Source organism: Papio anubis, chromosome 9, assembly GCF_008728515.1.
Source record: "Papio anubis isolate 15944 chromosome 9, Panubis1.0, whole genome shotgun sequence".
Lineage (NCBI taxonomy): Eukaryota > Metazoa > Chordata > Mammalia > Primates > Cercopithecidae > Papio > Papio anubis.
The window spans coordinates 94,149,822-94,173,087 of record NC_044984.1 but is presented as its reverse complement, the minus strand read 5'-3'; the positions used below and the strand labels follow the sequence as shown (position 1 = coordinate 94,173,087).

The window sequence follows — 23,266 nt, the reverse complement described above, 5'->3', positions numbered from 1 at the left end:
GAGAAATGCAAATCAGAACCACAGAGAAACGATTTCACACCAGTCAGAATAGCTATTATTAAAAAGTCAAAAAATGACAACTGTTGGCATCTTTTGTAGAGTAAAGAGAGTGCTTATTTACTGTTGGTGGGAATGTAAAACTTAGTTCAGTCTCTGGAAAGCAGTTTGGAGATTTCTTAAAGAACTTAAAACAGAACTACCATTCAACCCAGCATTCCCATTACAGGGTATAAATCCAAAAGAAAATAAATTGTTCTATCACAAAGACACATGCACTTGCATGCTCATTGCAGCACTATTCACAATAGCAAAGACATGGAATCAATTGAAGTACCCATCAGTGGTGGATTAGATAAAGAAAATGCAGTACATATGCACCATGGAATACTGTGCAGCCATGAAAAGAATGAAATTGTATCCTTTGCAACAACATGGATGCAGCTGGAAGCTATTATTCTAAGTGAATTAATGGAGGAATAGGAAATCAAATACTACATGTTCTCACTTACAAGTGGGAATGTAACACTGGCTACTTGTGGACATGAAGATGGCAACGATAGAAACTGGAGAGCATTAGAGGGGGTAGGGAGGGTTGAAAAACTATTGGGTACTATCCTCAGTATCAGGGTGATGGGATAAATTGTATCCCAAACCTCAGCATCATACAATATACCCAGGTATCCCCTGAATCTAAAATAAAAGTTGCACATATCTAAAATAAAAGTTGAAATTATTTTTTAAAAAGTAAATGCTAGTTACTTTTTGTTTTTTCACCTAACATTTCTCTTTTTCTGTGAATGGAGATTCAAGGGTCTTCTTCATACTTAATCTTAGGCTTGGTGGTCATAAAGCTCTTACTGCAAGAAATTTATTTTTTTGGCATTATTGATCACTATGACATTTTCCTCTTAAAATGTATAAATTTAATGCTATCAGTCTGTTTAGAGAATCACCAGAGTTACACAAACTATTATAAACTTTATGTTTCATTATTTAAATTTTTAGTATTGGAATTCCCAAATTATATTTATTTTTATTCAGTTCCTATTCTATATTGTCTTATATCATCTCATTTAGAACTATTTTGCCAGATCTTTTTTTTCTGTTCCTTTATAGAATGGAAAGTATGTCCAGATATCTAAATATTTTAATGGAGGATATTGTTATTTATTCTTTTTTTACCTGAGTCATCAGGAACAAAGACAAATCAGCCCAAGTAATATAATCCTGATGGCTTCTTGGCTATCTGAATTATGGATTCAGGCCGCTATCAAATTTTTTAGTTCCAATTGGGAAGATAAATTCTATTACATCTAATGGGCAGGGATGTATCGGGCCTGACCTTTCATTTGAGGCATACTGCTTTTCTTGTTCTTCTCAGATTGGCATTGGTAAGTAAGCACTTCTCAAAATAATATTGTCCCAAAATGGATTAGCATTCATATCCCTCCTGGATTTTCAGTGAAGTATTTAATAAATACTGATTTATACGTGATAAGTCTATGAAGTTCTAACTATTGAGATATGTTTTTTTCTGTGACCCATGACATAAGTTTTGTTTTTTTTGGCAATTTAGAAAGTGAAGATAATTTAAGCAAATTGAATAGCAATCATTAAGAGTCTCACAAACAGATAACTTGATTAGGTATCTTTTAAGATCCCTTTAATTACAGATAGTCTATGGGAATTATATATCTGTGCTTTTATCTGAAAGGTCTCATTTATCTTTTCTTTTTAATTCTAGTAAGATTTCACTCGGTGTCATCCTATAGGCATTGGAAAAAGCAGGAAAATTCTAACCCCATCTCCCCAGCTCTGCTAGTTGTATGATCTTGAACCATTTATGTAACATCTCTAGGCCTCAGTTCAATAGCTTGAATAGATTGGCTCGATGTTCTCCATTGTTCCTTACAATTATAACATTGAATGATACACTGTGTTGGTATTATTTATGGCTCAGTTATGCACTATGATGCTACAGTTCTGAAATTGGGATTTTCATATACAGTATATGTTTCCTGATTTTGCATGTTTAAATTATCTATGAACTTGTGCAATTAGAGATCACTTATTCTACCTGACACCTCTCACCTCCCTCATTTTATAGATGGAGAAACAATGCCCATTTAGATAAGTGACTTAATGGCCACGTAGATATTAAAGTGGGGTTGTGTCTAGAGCTTAAGTGTTCTGGTTCTGAGTCTATGCTTTTACCAGTTCTCTGCATTATCTCCCCTTTGTTGTTAAACTCTCCCTGGCTCTTCTCTGTCACATTATATATTTCTGGCCTGCCTCCCATAATCATTTGTCGTATGTTTACATGGAATGCTAATTTTAATATTGGTTTAAAAGATATTTGAAGGAGAAAATAGTGTCACAGAATGTATCTCAGAACCAGAGAAGAAGGGTGTTTCTTTTATATGCGTTCTCACTTAGCAGAGGTAAGTGACAATGATTATATTGTATTCTTCCCAAGCAAGCCTTAGCAGTCTGCACAGAAACACATCATTTCCACGTTTGTTGCTATTGTTGTATCCATCTGCTATAGACTGTTTCCATAAACATGATTGGTAGGCTAAAGTTCATAGAATCATAGAGCCAGCATAATGTTTCAGGGTCATATAGTTTATTCTTTTGCTTTGAGCCCAAACTGTCCCCCTACCCCCAACATATAATCTAAAGCCTTCATACTGAAAATTAAACCAGTTTTTCTGATTTTGTACATTTTCATTGGGAGCCATTGTTTATCAATGCTAGTTAATCCACAAACGAAGCAGCATTTTGTACCTGAAATGCATTATTTCATATTGAGCAATTAATCTTCAATTAGTCAGATCAGAACACAATGGAAAATGCACACTACTGGTGATTTCCTGGGTTATTTGTAATTACAGATTAGAAAATTATTACCATCAAATAATAGGAAAAAACCATGGTTAATAGAACAAAATTTACTGCAAGTATTATAAATTATTTCCATAGATAGGGTAGAGACCTATTTCTTTGTATCTCTTTCTCTTTTTAAAATATGGAGGAGTCATCATCACATGTATTTCTAGTACAAATTCAAATCCCTTAATTCTATTCTGAAAAGCAATTGGCTGGCCAGACTACCTGCCTGCCTGCCTGCCTGCCTTCCTTCCCTGCCTCCCACGTCTTCTCATCCCTTTTTCCCTGTTCTCCTCTTCTTTCCCTAGTTCTCTCCTTCCTTTTTTCCTTTACTTTTCCTTTTTTTCTGACTTTTCTCCTCTCTTCATCCTTTATTTTTAGTAACAATCGTATCCCTGTGAGATTATACTAAACCTGTATATTCATATTTTAATTCAGTTTTTCTTCTCTACCTAACAGATAGTCCTTTATTTATTTTCTTAAGTTTAATGTTATTAAACTATATTTGGTATATTGTGATACTTGTATGCTGTTTTTAAAAATATCAGCAAATCGTTATTGTATCTCTGAAATATATATATTGTTTTATATACACATAAAGTGTTTTCTATTCTTCTACCTTTTAAAGTATTTAATGCATGCTAGACCTCATTATCTGTAATCCAAATTGGGTATCAGATTGGATCTAGAATCCATATAATAAGCTATCTGTATTTTTGATTTGATCTTTCTTAGGTTTTCTAATAAAAGAGGCATACCTCCTCTAAAAATTGTATAATCTGGTCTCTGAAGTTGCTCTTTGAATAACTAGAAGCATCTTTAGTCAGCTTGATTTTTTTCCTGGATAAGGATACAGACTAGTTAAAATTTGCCTTTATTCACTCTGTAATCTAGAAATCTATGAGAGTGAATTCAATATGTAAAGAAACTTCAGTTAGAAAATGGGATGTATTGTCCTGAAATCTTTTGACCATCTTGAACACATCTGCAACTTGATTCCCATTAGAGAGAAGTAAAAGTGTCAAGAAAATCTGAAATCAAAAGGACCTTATTAAATCTGAGAGTTTCATTAGTTGTTAATTCTGCATCCATATGTAGATGATTTGCATTTATTTTGAAATTCTTTGGACTCAATCAACAAGCAAAAGAGGATGGTATGAAATAAACTTCTTTGGTTGTGATTTAATTACAGGGAATCTTGCTGTTGAGGCAAAGAAATTTGAAGGTTGACTCTTCCCAACTTATTTAATTTTGCTCAGAGCATATGCTGAGCTTACTGAAATACATTTTTTATTAATCAGATGTGTATTTATATCTTTCAGAAAATGGGTGTGAATTAAATGTACTAGCAAAAATCAGTGCTTCTAGAATTCCTGTTTTTACCTGAACTTACATGTATTAGCTTAAAGCTGCAAACTATTGCAGTTATTTACATTGGATGTTATTAAATTTAATTTGATGTTTTACTTTGTTCCTGGGAAATGGAAAGTATTATTCCATTTCCATTTCCATTTTCTAAAATATTTTTTTCTATGTTCTTGTCAATCACAATTACTTTAGGATTTTAGAGTATCTGTTATTTGTCAAATGCTGGATATCAGAAAATGCTACTTTACATTTAATACATAGGGATTATTTTGCTGCTTGCTATTCTACAGATATTGATTAGCAACATAACAATATTTCTTTTTTTCACAGTCCCAATGAATATATATTTTTTTAATTTTAATTTTTCAGTAAGTTATGGGGGTCCAGGTAGTATTTGGTTACATTAGTAAATTTACTTGCACATGCATGTTTATAGCAGCAAAATTCACAACTGCAAAATCGTGGAACCAACCCAAATGCTCGTCAATCAATGAGTGAATATTTCATGCCAGGTAACCAAGCACAGACCATGTGTTCATTTGTGGATTCCTTAGAATAAGCTATAAGGCTCAACCTAAATAATAATTTTAAAAAGTACTGTGTAGAAGCTTTTAAGCTTGATGTAATCCCATTTGTCTATTTTTGCATTAGTTGCCTATGTTTTTGAGGTTTTACCCAAAAATTATTTGTCCAGACCAATGTCCTGAGGTGTTTTCCCAATATTTTCATCTCCTAGTTTCATAGTTTTAGGTCTTAGATGTAAATCTTTAATCCGTTTTCATTGAATTTTTGTGTTTGTTGAGACACAGAGATCTAGTTTCATTCTGCTGAATATGGTTATCCAGTTTTCCCAGCTTCAACAACCGACAGAATGGGGAAAAATTATTTCAAAACTATCTATCCAGCAACAGATTAATAGCCAGAATGTATAAGGAACTAAAAAACTCAATAGCAAAAAACCAAATAGTTTCATTAAAAATAGGCAAAGGATTATAGACATTTCTCAAAAGAAGACTTACAGATGACCAACAGGCATATGAAAAAATGCTCAACCTCACTAATCATTGGGGAAATGCAAATTAAAATCACAGTATCATCTCACCTCAGTTAAAATGGTTTTTACTGAAAATACAAATATAATAGCTACTGGCAAGGATGCAGAGAAAGGGGAATGCAGGTACACTGTTGATGGGAATGAAGTTAGTACAATGACAATGGAAGACAAGTGTGGAGGTTCCTTAAAAAACTAAAAATAGAATTACTATATGATTTCACAATGTCCCTGCTGGGTACATCTCCAAAAAAAAAAAAAAGAAAAAAAATCAGGGTATAAAAGCGATATCTGCATTCCCCAGTTTATTGCAGCACTGTTCCCAATAGCTAAGATGTGGAATCAGCCTGCTTATTAACGAGTGAATGGATAAAGTAAATATGGCACATATACACAATAGAATATTATTCAACTGTACAAAAGAATGAAATCCTGTCACTTGCAGCAACATGGATGGACGTGAGATCATTATGTTAAGTGAAATGAGGCAGGCACAGGAAGACAAACATCACATGCTCTCACTCACGTGTGGGAGCTGAAAAAAGGAGATCTTATGGAAGTAGAAAGTTAATTGGTGTTTATAGGAGGCTTTGAAGGGAAGGGGGGTGGGGGAGAAGAGATTTGATTAAAATTAAAAAATATAGTTAGAAGGAATAATATCTAGTGTTTGATAGTAGACTGATTAAAGTTAACAATATTGTATAGTTCAAAATAGCTAGAAGAGAGAAATTGTGATGTTCCCAACACAAAGAAAAGATAAACGTTTGAGGCAATGGATACCCCAGTTATCCTGATTTAGTCATTATACATTGTATGCATATATCAAAATACTACATGCATCCCCCAAATATATACAACTATTATGCACCAATAAAAAATACTAAGTTGGTACTACACTATGTTAACTACTCTTCTAATTTAGATATTATATCTGAAATTTAAATTGTTCTTAATGAGCCTGGATGAAAGTGGCCTATTTAGTTCATATTACTTTTGATACGTATGGATATATCATAAGAATGATTAATCATAATTTGTTGATTAATACTTTATTCTACTTATAACTCAGTAAAACTGACAGGTACTTGATCAGAGATACAACTTTATGTTTCACAAATATGTTTTAACACTAGAAATCTGAGCTCAGCCAATTCGTTAGCTGATATCTTTGAATAAGATGTAGAGCTCAATTTAAACAAAAATTTGAAAATAAATTTAAATTTTAAAATAAGCACATTTAAACAAAAACAAAAATGAATAAATGGGACCTAATTAAACCAAAAAGCTGCACAGCAAAAGAAATAATCAGCAGAGTAAACAGACAACCCACAGAGTGGGAGAAAATATTTGCAAATTAGCGCTAGTATCCAGAATCTACAAAGAACTGAAACAAATAAGCAAGAAGAAAACAAATAATCCCATCAAAAAGTAGGCAAAGGGGCTGAATAGACATTTCTCAAAAGAAGATATGCAGACAGCCAACAAACATATGAAACAGTGCTCAACATCACTAATCATCAGGGAAATGAAAATTAAAACCACAATGAGCTACCACCTTATTCCTGCAAGAATGGCCATAATTAAAAAGTAAAAAAAAAAAAAAAAAAAAAAAGTTGGTGGGAACTTTTACACTGCTGGTGGGACTGTAAATTAGCACAACCGCTATAGAAAACAGTATGGAGATTCCTTAAAGAAGTAAAAGCAGATCTATCATTAGATCCATCAGTCCCACTACTGGGTATCTACCCAAAGGAAAAGAAGTCATTATATGAAAAAGACACATGCACGCATGTGTATAGCAGGACAATTTGCATTTGCAAAGATATGGAACCAACCTAAGTGCCAATGAGTGGATAAATAAAATGTGGTATATATACACTATGGAACACTACTCAGCCATAAAAATAAGGAAATAATGTCTTTTGTGGCAACTTGGATGGAACTGGAAGCCATTATTCTAAGTGAAGTAACTAGGGAATGGAAAACCAAATACCATACGTTCTTACTTATAGGTGGGAGCTAAGCTATGTGGATGCCAAAACATACAGAGTAATATAATGGACTGTGGGGACTGGTGGAGGGAGGTTTGGAGGAGAATGAAGGATAAAACACAACATGCTGGAAACAGTGTACACTACTCAGATGATGAGTGCACTAAAATCTCAGAATTTACCACTAAAGTCTTAACCATCCATGGAACCAAAAACTACCTGTGTCCTAAAAACTATTGAAATAAAAATAAAAATAAGCACATTTAACAAAATATTTATTTATTAAAATAAATACATTATTCAAAACTTAAAAATAATATGTAGTTAGGATCTTAGTGTTTTCCAAAGGCAATTTTATAAACATACAGATTATTCTTTTCTGATTTAGATATTAGATGGTGGTAATACTAGAAGATACAAATGATTACTAAGTCAGTTTTCAAAATAGACATTTTTTCACTGTTGTCATAAATCTTCCTGATAAATAAAGAAGAGTGAATATATATCACATATATTATTAGAAAATGTCAATAAAATTTGAGCCAAAGAACAAATGAAATTCTAAGTGATTGGAACAAGAGTAAAAGGAAATAGAATTGATTATCCCATCAATCTTTCTTTTTCTGTTTACCCCTTGAAAAGAAACGCTTTATAGGAGAAGAAGTTTCAGAATATATTTTTTATTTCCTCACGTATTAAGAAATGAAATTGCTCTCTTCTCACAGTTGTCTTTGACAGTAACTTGGAGAAGTCTGTTTTGTAGTAGGCTAAATTCTACGTTTTAGATCCCAGTATTTAATTTGACTAACTTCTTTTGGTATTATTTTCCCTTTTAAATGCTGAAATATTTTATTTAAAAAGGAATCACTGGAATTGTTTAACATTGCGACAATCTGCCTTGAGAACAACTTTTGATTGTATACATAACTTTACAATTATATCTATCTCTCATTTGATTCACACCATAACTCTTTGAAACTGGCACCAAGATGTAATCTCTAAATTCTATTTTCACAATATCTGAAAGAGAGACAGAGGTTACTTAATTTCCTCAAGGTAACTAAGTTTGTAAATAGTAGAGAGTTGGGACTTCAGATCTTTTCTTACCTGCTTTTGTTATTCAGAGGTATTGAATTCTCATTACCTCATTGAAGTTATGTATTTATTTATGTCAGAATGGAAGACCCTATATAACAACCCTTGCTTGGCAGGGAAATGGGGAGAAGCATGTGAACTGGATAACCTTTAAGTTTCCTTCTGATTTTCTGATTCTCTTTTTCAAAGGTGACTTGCTATAAGCATTTCATTTCACTTTTAAAGTATTTTGTTTTTACTTGGAACAAGTGCTAATATTGGTATAGTGCTTTACTATTTATTGAGTGAATTCTTTTTTATCTTATTTAATGCTATTACCAGTTTTGAGTAGACATTATTATTATAGTATCTCCTAAAGAAAAGAAAAATAAAATGAGAGTAAGTACAGTCATGTGTTGCTTAATGACAGGGATACTTTGTGAGAAATGTCTCATTATGCGATTTCATCATTGTGTGAACATCATAGAGTGCACTTACACTAACCTAAATGGTGTAGCCTGTAGCACACCTAGGCTACATGGTATGACCCATTGCTCCCGAGTTACATGCCTGCACAGCATGTTACTGTACTGAATACTGTGGGCAATTGTAACACAATAGATATATAAAGTGTTTATGTATCTAAATATATCAAAACATAGAAAAGGTACAGTAAAAATGAGGTATGATAATCTTTTTGTACAACCATTATATATGCGGGTGGTCTGTTGTTGATCAAATTATCATTATGTGGTGTGTGATTATCATTTCTCCAGGATCACAGCCTAAGGTAGATTGCGTAGCTGGGACACAAATTCAAGTCTTCTAAATTCAGATCTTGTAAAATAATGCTGGTTTTTCAAAGAGAAATGTTAAAGTCTATTTCCTAATTTCTCAGAAATTATATCATCAGACAATTTAGGACTCCTTGGAACTTTCTAAATATTTCTACAACATATTCTTGTATTTTCTTTTCCATCATGATTTCCTACATTTAGCAATTAAGTCAAATGTTGTGACTTTAGGACACATTCTGTACAGCATGTTTTACCATTTACCATAATTTTGTGTTATGTCATACCTGCTTTTCTTGTGAGCTATCAAAATTCTAACCTTGCTTCTCTTCAAATTTCCTCCAAATTTTTTCATTTGTATTTGCATCTAGAGTCTGATTTTATGAAATATTTAAATGTAAATCTTTCTGTTATGTTCACTCTCCACATTAGTGATTTGTTGTATATAAGAAACAACTTTATTATATATTGTAATTATATATATATATTTACATGTGTCTGACTAGCATTTCATTTAGTGAGTTAATAGAATTTGCTTCTTAAATGCATCCAAATGAAAATACAGTTTTGTTTAGAATTACTGCTTTTGATTGTTGATACATATTTTGATATAATGTATCCTAACAATTATTAATTAATTCTAAGGTTGAGTAATGCAGTTCAGAATTTTTACTTTGAAAAGCTGGTGGGGATTAAGTTCACAATTTTTTAGGTAGAATATATTGATTATGTGTTGAAATTGCATTAGTGGTGGAACTTGTCTTTTAAATGAGTTTCCCTTTTGAAATTTTTTTATGCTTGAAGAAGAAAGGGGAAGGAATACAGAAGTAGGAACCAGACATACTCAAAGTGTGTTGTGTGCCATCACTGAGAAGTTATTAAATTTTTTAAAATTATTTTTTAACCCTGGGCTAGTACTACAGTTAGCTTGTCAGGGTCCCTTACATACTGCACTTTCTTTCTCTTTTACATGCCCCTTAAATCTCTTATTCCAATTCTCTGTAGGAATGATGTGTAGATTTTATAAATGTCTCCTTGGTGTTATAACTTTTTTTTGGTAAACCTAGGAGTATGTTTGTAACTTCAACTTTTCCTTCAAGCTAAGTATCAGATATGGGCTATCTGGAAAGACCTCTTAAAAAAAATGGGAGTTGGTATCCTCTTCATTTTACTTAACTCATCTAATTAATGAAATAAGTTAAATTTTGCCTATATGAATTCTATTAAGTAGTTTAATTGGTTAGTCAATACACGCTCTCTCTCTCTCTGTGTGTGTGTGTGTGTGTGTGTGTGTGTGTGTGTGTGTGAGGCATGGGATGATGGCTTTCCAGGTAAGTAAAATAGCCAAATGTTGAGTATACAAAAACTTTGAAACCCAATTTTATGTCTTAGTACCTTCAGTGATTACTCTGAATTCCCAACCAGCATCTAGTATTGTTTTAAAATTATCTATTTAATGCAATTTGTCTTGCTCAGCCTATTTTTTGTTGTTGTTGTTTCCTTCTTAGGGACATAGTTCTCAAACTACTTCAGTATGAGGCATCAACAAATGTAGCAGACAATAAAGGATATTTTCCTATTCACCTGGCTGCCTGGAAAGGAGATGTGGAAATTGTGAAGATTCTTATTCATCATGGACCATCACATTCCAGGGTCAATGAACAGGTGCACTTGCCAAATGTTTGCTCATGATGTAATTTTTCTAGTTTTACAAAGGCAAAGCAATATTGAAAATGTGATTAATTTTATCTTTACCCTGCTCAAAGGCCTTTCCATTGCTGAATTTCCTAAAAGGAGAAATTTGAAAAATTCTTTGGTGTTTGGATATGATGTGCAGAGACTAAGTTGGGCATTTGTAAAGACACTTTGTTAATGGGAAAATCCTACATAAAGGAAGTAGTTGTAATATTTTTGCCTGTCTTATATAATCAGCCATTTTATAGCCATTGAATATTTAAAGATAGAACAGAATTCATGTTTGTACTGAGAATTAGAATGTTAATACAAATTTCAATGCTAAAACAATGATATGCCTATCATTTGCATAATGCTTTACCATTTACTTAGCACTTTCACAGTTAAGTACTCTGGTGAATCAAAATGTGAAATATAGTATATAAAGTTGCTTGTCACATAGTAAGTTAAAATTTTTTGATATGTATATACACACACAAACACATAGGCCCAGAATAAGTTGAATAAAACACAGCAGCAGTATGATTCTGACAATGTATTTGTAAGTATACAATATGTATATTACACATAATGGACATATTTTAAAAAGAATACCGTTGTTAGTATTCTAAACAGATAAGACCACAGATTCCAGATAGTAAAATATGGTCCCCTAATACAGTATGATAACAAACATCTTGAGCTCTGCATGCCCCCTACTGTTCCCATTTTGTAAAACTATATTTGAAAACCAGCAGGCAGTCCAACAATTGAATTACAATCATGGCATTAAGCTGCAGTTTGGCAGTTGTCCAATATCAATGCAAGTAGGTAACTTTAGGGCAAACATATCTAATAAAGCACAATTAGCATATTGTTCAAAGGGATGCAGACTTTGCCGGACTTTGAAATTCAGACTGAAGAATAAAAAGTAACAATCGCTGTAAACAGCAAAGGGAAGAAAAATACATATTTTTTCAATGAAAATATATATGCAGTTGTTGAAAGGATTAATCAGGAAAACATTTTGTTAATTGGAAAAGTATCTTATTAAAACTTATCACAATAAAAATTTCCATGTTTACAGGTTACAAAAATGCAGAATTTTTAATAAGAATGCACCCAGTCTTTAAAACATGACAGATATGGCTATCTTTATCATCATACCATGCTAAAAGGAAATTTCTGACAATGCTCTTCTCTTTCTCAGAAAACCAAAAGTTAGATCATTTATGAGATGAGCCATCTGGTGGTTATTCTTAAAATTGTCTGAATACCGCAAAGCAAACCTGAAATAATACAATGGAAAATCAATCCAAGGTTAAACAAGAAGATGTTAGTTTTTACAAACAAGATGATTTTAAATGACATGAAAATAAGAAATAGCATATAGTATTCATTTACATTTGAAAGTGAAAAGTTATTGTATGTTTTAAAGAGAAATGCTTACTTGTTTTTGGTAATGTTGAACAGATCAATTAAATTACAAAAAAGTGTCTTTTTAAGGAGACTGTATTCAAAGTTCTTTGTCCACCTCTATTGCTTTGTGTTGTGGTTTCTATTGGCAACAAGTTGAAACTTTCTTATGATTTTTAATACCATAATTTCAGTATTTTTTTCTTTGAGAGAGAGATATATATATATGCTCTTTTAATACCGACCATAGTTTTCCCATTCTATGCCATTTCTCCTAAAATTTTTGATGTGGGATTTTTATTTTTATAGATAACTTTTAATTTTAGCTTTCGTTTTTCCTTCTGAATAGGACAGAGTCTTTTTGTTAATTATAAACTTCTATGTATTTAAACAATAAAGAAAATAAATAAACATGGTAATTAACATTTGTTGAGACATAAGGTAAAGCGGGCACTGTTCTAAACACTTTCACCTGTAAAATATTATTTAATTAATTCTCATGATAATCCTTTGAATTGATAATATCACTCCCATTTTATAGTTGAGAAATCATGCTCTGTAAAACTAAACAACTTGTCGAAGGCCACATGTCACTGAGTGACTGAAACTGAGACTGGGACTCAGGACTCTGACTCCGGAGCCCTTTACACAATAGGACGTTGGTATTGTCATCCTAAATCCTATTGCTTAATGGATTGTTTACTGTATGACAGGCATTATGCAAAATACTTCATCCACATTATCTTACTAAGCCCTAGATTGTTGTTGCTACTATATATATGGAGTTACAGCCTTAGAGAGATAGAGTAAATTGGCCATAACATCACAGCTACTAAGAAATGCAGCCAATATTTGAACGCGGGTTTTTCTGATCTAAAGCCTAAGCTTTCAACCAGTAATGCATTATGTTATGTTAAAATTATGCATTATAGTCAGGGCTTCATTCTGATTTCTGAAAGTTTTGGTTTCTAATACAGCTTTCTTTAAAAATAATTCTATTCTACATTTTAATATTTAAAGTTTACAAAGCCTTTTTAAAATATGTTGTCTCTTTTGGTTTATAAACTACATTATAAAGTTTATAGGGAAAATAATATTCTCATTATACAGATAAGATGAATTTGGAGAGATCAAGTAATTGACATGCTAACACTTCAACCTAGGTCTTGTTCACCTTTCTAAACAAAGTGGACTCCCCCTGGATTATGGTTTTTATAATTGCCACATCCTTCTTCTCTTTCATCATCTGATTATTTCCTTTTTGCTATTTAAATTTCCTTTAAATTGAAAAATTTCAATTTCTTTAAATTTCATTCATATTTTCCTCCCTTTTACCTTCTCTTCCTCTTTTTGTTTCTTTAACATTCGGGCAAAACCCAGAGGGGCCTTATCTCAAAAACTCATTGCCTTTGCCATTCACCAAAACTCGAATCCAACTCTTGTTAGATATTTTACTCTGAAGCAAGAGCTTTTGGTAAATGGCTTTTGTCAGCCAGTTTTGTTCTATCATCCATTATCTGGAAGGGTCCTAATTTTTCGGAGAATACCCATTTGGTAAAAAAGAAGGAATTAAAAACCTTTAAAGAATATTCTGTGTAGCCATACTAACAATTATTAATCAGTGCCTCATCATAGCCTATTTATTTCAAATTAGATTTTTAGATCACTTGTGAGCATACACAAATACACAATCATGCTCTTGTAAAAGTACCACCATTGTGACATCCATTGAAGTGCCAATCCAAGTATGTGCTGATCATGGATAAAATCTGTGAACATTTTCTACTGAGTAGATCTTGAATGATTGAAATATTTTCCCTTGAGATCTGAACAGTGCTAATTAGTGTTATTAGAAAATTTTTCAATTTTGCGCTTGTAATTTCCTAGGCTTGGGGCTCTGGAACAGGAGAGAGGCCTTTGAGGAATCATTATTTCATAATTGGCCTTTCTCTCTTCTCAAAGAGATACTATATTTTGAAAAATAAGATTGAATCTCTTTCAGACCAAGGGGAAATTTGGGTTGGTCAGGAGGTATATATCTGTATCATATTTTCATGGTGTGAAGTAATAAGATTGGCTGTTTTATAATCTTGAAAAGAAAAACAGGTGAGAAGACCAGGGAGTCTAAACCTGTATGTGATCAACGTTTATGAAGAAGTAGATTATAGTAATACTTTCAAACCAAGAATGCCTTCTGACAAATAATGGAAGAAACAGTACCCTCAGCTGGATTCCCCATCTAACAGGTCCTAACTTTTCATTGATTATCTTTAAAGAGTAGATTTTCCCTCTGGGTTTAACCTTCAAATGTTCTCTCTTGATACTTATTTGCAAGGTAAAGTAGTAAGAAGGCCTTTTCTAGTGCTATTTTCCCTTTGTCACTCTACTCCTTTTTAAATTTTCAAATCTTCCTTCTAGACTCTCAACTAACTTACATTCCTCTATCATCCAGGGCAAGCTTGAGTTACTTTCTAGAACATTAAGATTTGTTTGGGTCTGAACCCTCTTTGTCCTTTTGTTTTAGTCAGAACATCTGTCTAAACAGCTACTTCCTATTCTTGGTTGGTGTTTTTCTGAGCAAAGTCTTGAGAAATTCTGCTTTCAGATCACTAATTCCCTGCTCTTCTTTGACAATATAGCAACACATGGCAGACAGCATGGTATAGTGGAAAGAGCATTGGTTTTGGATTTGTCAGATATAGATTGCAGAGTATCTTAATTCTACTTGGACATGTAATTTAACCTTTTTGTATTTTAGTTTCCTTGTCCATGAGGTAGATAATTTTAATATAAATTTTGGAGGATTGTTGTAAGAGTTAAATGAGACAATAGATAAAGTTTTTAGGCACTTAACAAATAGTAGTAGTAATGGTTCTTATTTTGGAAGGTGGTATGTGTGATGGTTAAGGACACCAACTTTGGGTCTTGGCTACTTGTGTTCAAATCTCGGTCCTACCACTAAATGGCTGTATAACGGAAGGCCAGTTATTCAACTATTCAGTGCCTCAGTTTCCTCATCTGTAAAATGGAGATAATGATAGTAATAGCTGTCTCATAATGAAGATTAAATGAGTAAACATATATAAAATGCAACTGTGTCTAGAACGTAGTATTAGTTACAATGATAACTCTGATGGTGGCAGCTGCTCTTTCTTTCCAGAACCCTCGTTTAGGGTCATTGCTTTTTTGTTACTAAAATTTCTTGTTCATTTTTCTCCTGACCCTTTCACCACCTGACATACCTATACACCATCTACCTATATTGCTCAAATAGTCTGAAGGGTTCCTCTGCCTTGCAACTGGGTTCAGTTTTCTGTATCTTAACATTTAAAAAAATCTTGATAAATTTCTAGGAAAATCTCATTGATTTTCAACTGAAATACTTATAAGCTGGACATGTAGTAATATGATACTCCTAGTAACTTATCTGGGAATTGGTCTAGGTCCATCCTCACAACCCATGATAATGTTTCAAAAAGATACTTTTATATCTTAGGGCCAGAATCTTCTCATTTTCTTTCCAAAAGAAGCAACGATTTGTAATTACATGGAAAATAAAATGAAACTTAATTTGGGAAAACTTTCTATAAATCTTTTGTTACCAAGAATTTACCTTCTCATCTGTCTTGGAAAGCCAGTCTATTAAAAGTCTGTTATAATTGTTACTGATCTCTCTCATTAATAAATGTCTAAAGATGTGACGCACAGTGCAGACATTACTGTCCATCTGGACCCAGGAGGGCCTCTGACAAACATGGCTAAATCACTTATCATTTTTGGAAGTTGGCATATATGATTTAGGGAAATGTTGGACTTTTTCTATTAAAGTGATAAAAATAAAAAATATTTTTGTTTCAATGAACCCTAGATACTTTTATCAAATATAAAATTCCATTAGGTATACTTATTAAAATGGACAAATTTTAACTTATGTTTTCAAAGCATTGCAGGTTTTAAATTACTGTGTTAACATTTTGATAACAAACTGAATTTCTGAAAATGTCCCTTTTTAAAAATCTTTGTCTTAAACAGAACAATGAAAATGAAACTGCCCTGCACTGTGCAGCTCAATATGGACACTCAGAAGTAGTTGCTGTTCTCCTAGAAGAGCTCACTGACCCGACCATTAGAAATAGCAAGCTGGAAACACCTTTGGACTTGGCGGCACTCTACGGACGGCTTAGAGTGGTAAAAATGATCATCAGTGCACATCCTAACTTAATGAGCTGCAACACTCGCAAGCACACGCCACTTCACCTTGCTGCGCGCAATGGCCACAAAGCAGTCGTGCAGGTGCTGCTGGAGGCAGGAATGGATGTGAGCTGTCAAGTGAGTCTGCTTTTAGCTATGCTTTAAAAGTGATGATGCTGTTGCTTGGCCTTGGGATTCAAACGTGAAAACCTGTATGGAGAAATCTTTTAATCAAATTGTTCACAAGTATTTTTGTAACTACTAAATTCAAGGTACTATACCACCTACTTTTGGGAAATAGGAAGAGCTACAAGGCATAATCTCTAACCTCATTCTAATTTGAGGGCTATATACATGAGAAGTTAGTAGATGGCAGTTGTGTGTGGTATCATTAGTAATTGTTTCCTTTGTCCCAGTATCTAGCACACAGCCTAACATACCATAGGAATCCAGTCAGAGTTTAATGAATGAATGGATCAAAATTCACTTTAACATTGTTGAGTATGTACTCTGTGTTGAGCATGTTGACACATTTAGAATTCAATTCTCACAGCTGTCCTGTGGGATTGAGAACTATTAAATTTCAGTGAAGAGATGAGGAATCAGATTCAAAGACTTAAGAAATTTGCCTAAGGACGCATAGTTGATAAAACTGGAATGTGAATTTAGACTTACTGATTAAAGTCCAGGCCTCTTTTCACTGTAATGTACTGTCTATACATAACTGATGGAGGAATGATCACTATGCCTAAGGGCAATCAGAAAAAAAAATGGAAAAGGTGTGATTTGAGGTGAGCTTTGGAGGAAGAATAGGATTTGGATAAGTTTTGTTTTTCCACAAGAATGGGCAACCTACTTTATAAAGTTTAATTTAATTTAATTTAATATATTTTATTATTGTTATTATTTTTGAGACAGAGTCTTGCTCTGTTGCCCAGGCTAGAGTGCAGTGGTGGGTGGCGTGATGTCAGCTCACTGTAGCCTCCACCTCCTGGGCTCAAGTGATCCTCCTGCCTCAGCCTCCCCAGTAGCTGGTGGGACTGCTGGTACATACCACCATGCCCAGCTAAGTTTTGTATTTTTTGTAGAGATGAGGTCTTGCTCTGTTGCTCAGGCTGGTCTTGAACTCCTGGGATCAAGCAGTCCTTCCACCTTGGTATCCCCAAGTGCTGGGATTATAGGCGTGGGCTACTTGGCCTGACCACAACCTATTTTTGGTATCCTGTCTTAAGTTAGTACCAACTCCAGGGTAAGTCTTTGTTTTTTTTTTTTGGCCGTTTCCTCCTTTCATGGTTATTTCTTGGCTTCTAAGTTAATGGCAGCATTCTTATCTTCCAGAGACTTTTTTGCTTTCTGTCATATTGTGACTTCCCCTTATTAGTAAGCCATTGATGTGAAACAAACTATCCCAAAACTTAATAGCCTAACACAATTCTCGGGGGAACCAGCCCCCAATATTTCAACATAGGTTCTTTTCTATTTTCCCTAAGTGTCAGCCAGTCTGAGAAATAAAGAGAAAGAGTACAAAGAGATAAATTTTACAGCTGGGCCTCTGGGGGTGGCATCACATATTGGCAGGTTCCATGATGCCCCTTGAGCTGCAAAACCAGCAAGCTTTTATTAGGGATTTCAAAAGGAGAGGGGGGTACGAACAAGGAGTGAGTCACAAAGATCACATGCTTGAGAGGGCAATAAAAGATCACAAGGGCAGAGAGGCAGAGCAAGATCACAAGGCCAGGGCAAAATTAGAATTACTGATGAGGTTCCATGTCCCGCTGGGCACGCATTGTCATCGATAAACATCTTAACAGGAAACAGGGTTCGAGAGCAACAACCAGTCTGACTAGAATTCACCAGGCAGGAATTTCCTAATCCTAGCAAGCCTGAGGGCACTGCAGGAGACCAGGGCGTGTTTCATACTTTATCTTCAACTGCATAAGACAGACACTGCCAGAGTGGCCATTTAGAGGCCTCCCCCTGGGAATGCTGGGAAAAGAATTCAGCGATATTTCTCCTATTTGCTTTCTGCAAGAATAGAAATATGACTCTGTTCTGCCTGGCCTGGCAGGCAGTCAGACCTTATGGTTATCTCCCTTGTTCCGTGAAAATCACTGTTATCCTGTTCCTTTTTAAGATGCCCAGATTTCATATTGTTCAAACACACATGTTTTACAAACAATTTGTGCAGTTAATGCAATCATCACAGGGTCCTGAGGAGACATACATCCTCAGCTTATGAAGATGATAGGATTAAGAGATTAAAGTAAAGACACATAGGAAATTGTAAGAGTATTGATTGGGGAAGTGATAAACGTCCAGGAAATCTTCACAATTTATGTTCAGAGATTGCAGTAAAGACAGGTGTGAGAAATTATAAAAATATTTGGGGACCTAATAAATGTCCATGAAATCTTCACAATTTATTTTCTTCTGCCATGGCTTCAGCCGGTCCCTCTGTTTGGGGTCCCTGACTTCCCGCAACACACAATAACTCTTTATTTAACTCATAATTCTGTGATTGACAATTTAGTCTAAGCTCAACTGATGGTTCTTCTGGTCTTGGCTGGGTTCTCTTGTGTGTGAAATCAACTGCAAGTCAGTTATGTATTTCTGTTTCAGAGGCTGGCTGGATGTTGTCTAGGGTGATAGGTGAGACTACCACTTGTCTGTCATGATTCGGCAGGTCAGCCTGGGCTCATTCACATGGCATGCATGGTTCTGAGAGAGAGAACAGAATTGTACAAGGCTTCTTGAGGCCTAGGCTTGGAACTAGCACACCTTCACTTCTGCCATGTTGCTTGGCTGAAGCAAGTCGTAAAGGCAACCCATATTCAAGGAGTGGGAAAATAGAGTCTACCTCTGGATTAGAAGAGGGTGTGAATTGTAAAAGGGTGTGAACACCCAGAGGGACTAAATGTGGCAAATTCTGCAAATAATTTACACACTCCAGGTGGAATACATGCTCACAAATGGGGTTATTTTTCCTAGGAATTGTTCAGAGATTGAATCCTGTATTTCCAGAGTTTTCTTTATTGAATTTAGAAAAATCTCAGGCCTTCCAATCTCAGATTTAAGGCTAGCACCCTGAACCTAAGATCTTTTCTCAATTTCTTATTTATTCAACTTTGGCAGCCTCTCAAAAAAGCATAGGATTTTTTTCTAACAGTCATATTAATAAGGAAAAACAGTTTTTCTCCTCAAAACAGTATTGAAAATAAGTAGGTATGCTTACTATTGTAGGTGACTCACAAAGTTGTTTTCCTAAAAACTGTTTAATGATAAACTAGATGTTTATTGTATAAATGTTGAATTTCTCTAATCTAGATGTACTGCTTTCACACTTCTGTAATATTTTTAAATTTGATTGCACAGACTGCAATATAACCAAGGACTTTCACTCTGACTGAGGTCAGTAAACCTCTTGGCATCCCTGACCAAGATCTTTTCGTGTTTTGTACTAGATGACCAGAAGGGAAAGAGTTTAAATTCAATTTTATAAATATATACAATGTGTCCTTTTTTTCTGCACAACACTATATTTTGTGCTTTTGGAGAATAAAAAATCAAAACTATCTCTGCCCCACACTTAGTGGAGGAGACAAAAAATTTGCAAGAATAAGTTCCATCTATGATATATAATAAATGCTGAAACAAAGAGCTATGGATCTACGGGTGAGAAAAATATGGATTTTAAGAGGAAGAACATGAGAAGTCATTGATAGAAGTGACATTTGAAGAGGACCTTTGAAAGTCCAACAGGACTTTGAATTTTAGGTGGCATTTAGCTTCCATATGTGCATTATTTGGCTAAAGAGTGTTTTAAAATATTGAATTTGAGTGCTTTTAGGTGGGGTAAATGCTTTCCAAGGCTCCGACCTCATTCTACCATTTTATATCATTGCCAGTGTCATTTCTTTAGATTTTCTGCTTGGTCCTCACCACATTTGGATTTGTTACTCACATATCAGAGGAAAGGCAGACAGTATGTTTAGATCACTTTGAACACCTAATCAGAAGCATCAGGGGTGATGTCTAAGATGGGCAACTTTTGTGTTGCTATAACCTCTTTCATTGACACTCATTCTAAGAGTTCTAGGAAGTAGAACTGACATCTTTCTATTTAGCCTTAGTTGATATTTTGCTTTTGTTATTGTTGCTTTTTTCATAGAAAACATGTTTTGTTTTTTTTTGTCTCATTGCCTTTTTTTGGGGGGGGATGAATATTTAATTTTATTACTCAAATTCATTGTTACCAAGTTTTCCCCATCAGACTCAGTGTAAAATTTTTTAATATCAAGTAAGTTTGTTGATATTCTCACTGGCTGAGAGTGAACAATGTAGCTAGTAACCTTAAATTGTTTCAGTAGATTTAATATTCATTAAACTGCTTTAACTAACCTGTTGGGAATTAGCAGTATTAAAAGTAATCCCATTTGGTAAATTATAGTATTGTACTTTTAGACTTCAATGACATTCAACTTATTATGACTAAATCTTTAAAATTTATAGATGATTTTTAAGGATCTTGTCCTTTCCTAGCAATTGCATGTGATTTGATTTTATTTTACTTTTTTTTTTTTAAAGACAGGGTCGTACTCTGCTACCTAGGCTGGAGTGCAGTGGTGCAGTCATGCTCACTTCAGCCTAGAACTCCCAAGCTCCAGTGATCCTCCAGCTTCAGCCTCCTGAATAAGTGGAACTATAGGCATGTGCTGATGTGCTCGGCTAATTTTTTTAGTTTTGTAGAGAAAAGGTTGCCCAGGCAACTATGTTGCCCAGGTTGGTCTTGAACTCCTGGACTCAACTAATCTTCCTTTCTTGATCTTCCAAAGTGCTGGGATTACAAATTTGAGCCAGTGCACCCAGCCTACATATGTTTTTAAATGCAGTATTGATGTTAGTATTTGCTCTAGAGGTTTATTTTCTGCATCATTACTCTCTGAGTAATCTTAAATTATAACACATATTTAAAATACTAAGTAATACTTTGGGCAAATTTCATATCATATTTACTTATAAACCCTTTAGTGTTTAAATATTTTTAGTAAAGAGAATCAGTCAAAGTAAGATATTAAGAAAGTAGGGTTGAATGGGCAATTTTCTCTTGAAGTTAGCAATTATTTTTATGGATTTTGAACTTGATTTTGGGTTGCCAGGTAGCGATAGTGCCATATCATGCTAGTGCTTTCATTGTGTGAGTTTCTTATAAGTTTCTCTCGTCAAAACTTGAAAAGTTAAAGAACTAGTACAACCTTAAGCCAATTAGACTTTATGTGACTACTAAAGTAAAATGACAGAAAGTTAATAATAAAGAGTACAAGTTTCCATGCTAAGACCTGTTAAGATGCAAAACTGAATTAGATACAGTTTTTGCTCTCAAAGGCTTATAGTGGCACCAGAAATAAGATATGTGCATAAGCAAGAATTATCCATTATAATCCATTTACTCTCTGATTTCCCTAGACGATAATTTCACGACATCTCTCTTGCAACACTTCAACACTTCCTTCTCTATCATCCGTCTCTGATTATGATACTGCTTTTATTTCACTGAGGAAACCACAAGCAATCACAAATTTCCACCAGCACATCTGCCAGCGTACCTGTGTCTGCTTTCCTCCCTGGTGCTTTAAATGAACCTTTTAGGTTTGTATCTATGGCTAATTCCTCTCTACTTATTCATTGGATCCTATCCTTTCTTGTCTACTTGGGAACTCTGACAAATATTTTCTGTCTTTAATACCATAAGTTTTTTCTTTCTCAACTGTACTATTTCCATAAGGATGCAAAGATATAGTATTTCTCATCTTTTAAAAACTCTCTTGATCTCACATTTCCTTCTCCTTACCATCCCCTTTCTCTGACCCCTTTATAGCAATGTATTTGGAAAGGCTTGTTTTTACTCATTGTTCCCAATTCCTTTCCTCCATTCTCTCTTGAAGCCACTCTAACTCCCTCACTCTTTTAAAAGTCCTTGTTTTTGCCTTTGTCAAGTTGTCTAATGACTGACATACTTTTAGATCCAACAGTCAATTCCTGCTTCTCCTCTTACTTGATTCATCATTAGCACTGACAAAGTCAATATCTGTCTCTTCTTTGAACCACCGTTTTCTTTTGACCTCTGAGATACCACTGTCTTTTGGTTTTCATTTAGTTCACTGGTGACTTCTTGAAGAAGTTGGGGGAAGTATGTTTGATGCTGTAAGTTAGCCTGGGGATCTCTGCTCCACGTGTCTATTATCTTCCTCCTGGGACTAGGCAGGGGGGCATTGACTGTACACAAGAGAGTAAACTCAACCATGCAACACAGTTTCGGCCTCTGCTTGCATCATGTTGGTTACCATCCATTGGCTAAATCAGGTCGCAAAACCAAGCCTCAAATAAAGAGGTAGAGAAATATCCTCAACTTATATAAGTGGAAAGAACTGCAAAGTCATATGGCAAAGAGCATATAAAAGGAGAGGCCAATAATGTAATCTATCATGTCCCTATTCCATAGTTAACTGCCCTCATCTTCTTGCTTTCTAAGCATCAGAGTGTCCCAGGGCTTAGTACTCAAACATCTTTTCTTCTCTGTCTATACCTACTTCCTCATTGACCTCATCCAATCTCTTGGGTTCCAATATCATCTTTATCTGATAATTACCAAGTCTATTTCTTCATCTCAGACTCCACCCTAACTCTCAATTTGTGTATGTAATTGCCTAATGGACATATCTATCAGATGACTAATAGGCTTCTCAAACTCAGCATTTCCAAAGCTGAAAATGTAGCATCTGTACCCCTTTCTTCAAAAATTTGCATATCACCTGGTCTTT

General features: G+C 34.3%; 1 protein-coding gene across 1 annotated transcript in view; it reads left to right on the top strand.

The window, feature by feature from the left end:
* The window catches only part of ANKS1B (ankyrin repeat and sterile alpha motif domain containing 1B), a 1,249,898-nt gene that overhangs the window by 184,742 nt on the left and 1,041,890 nt on the right, over positions 1 to 23,266 (top strand). The window contains exons 3-4 of the mRNA XM_031650180.1: positions 10,676 to 10,832; positions 16,290 to 16,586. Coding sequence (XP_031506040.1) covers positions 10,676 to 10,832; positions 16,290 to 16,586 — 454 coding nt within the window. The remainder of the gene's footprint in view (positions 1 to 10,675; positions 10,833 to 16,289; positions 16,587 to 23,266) is intronic.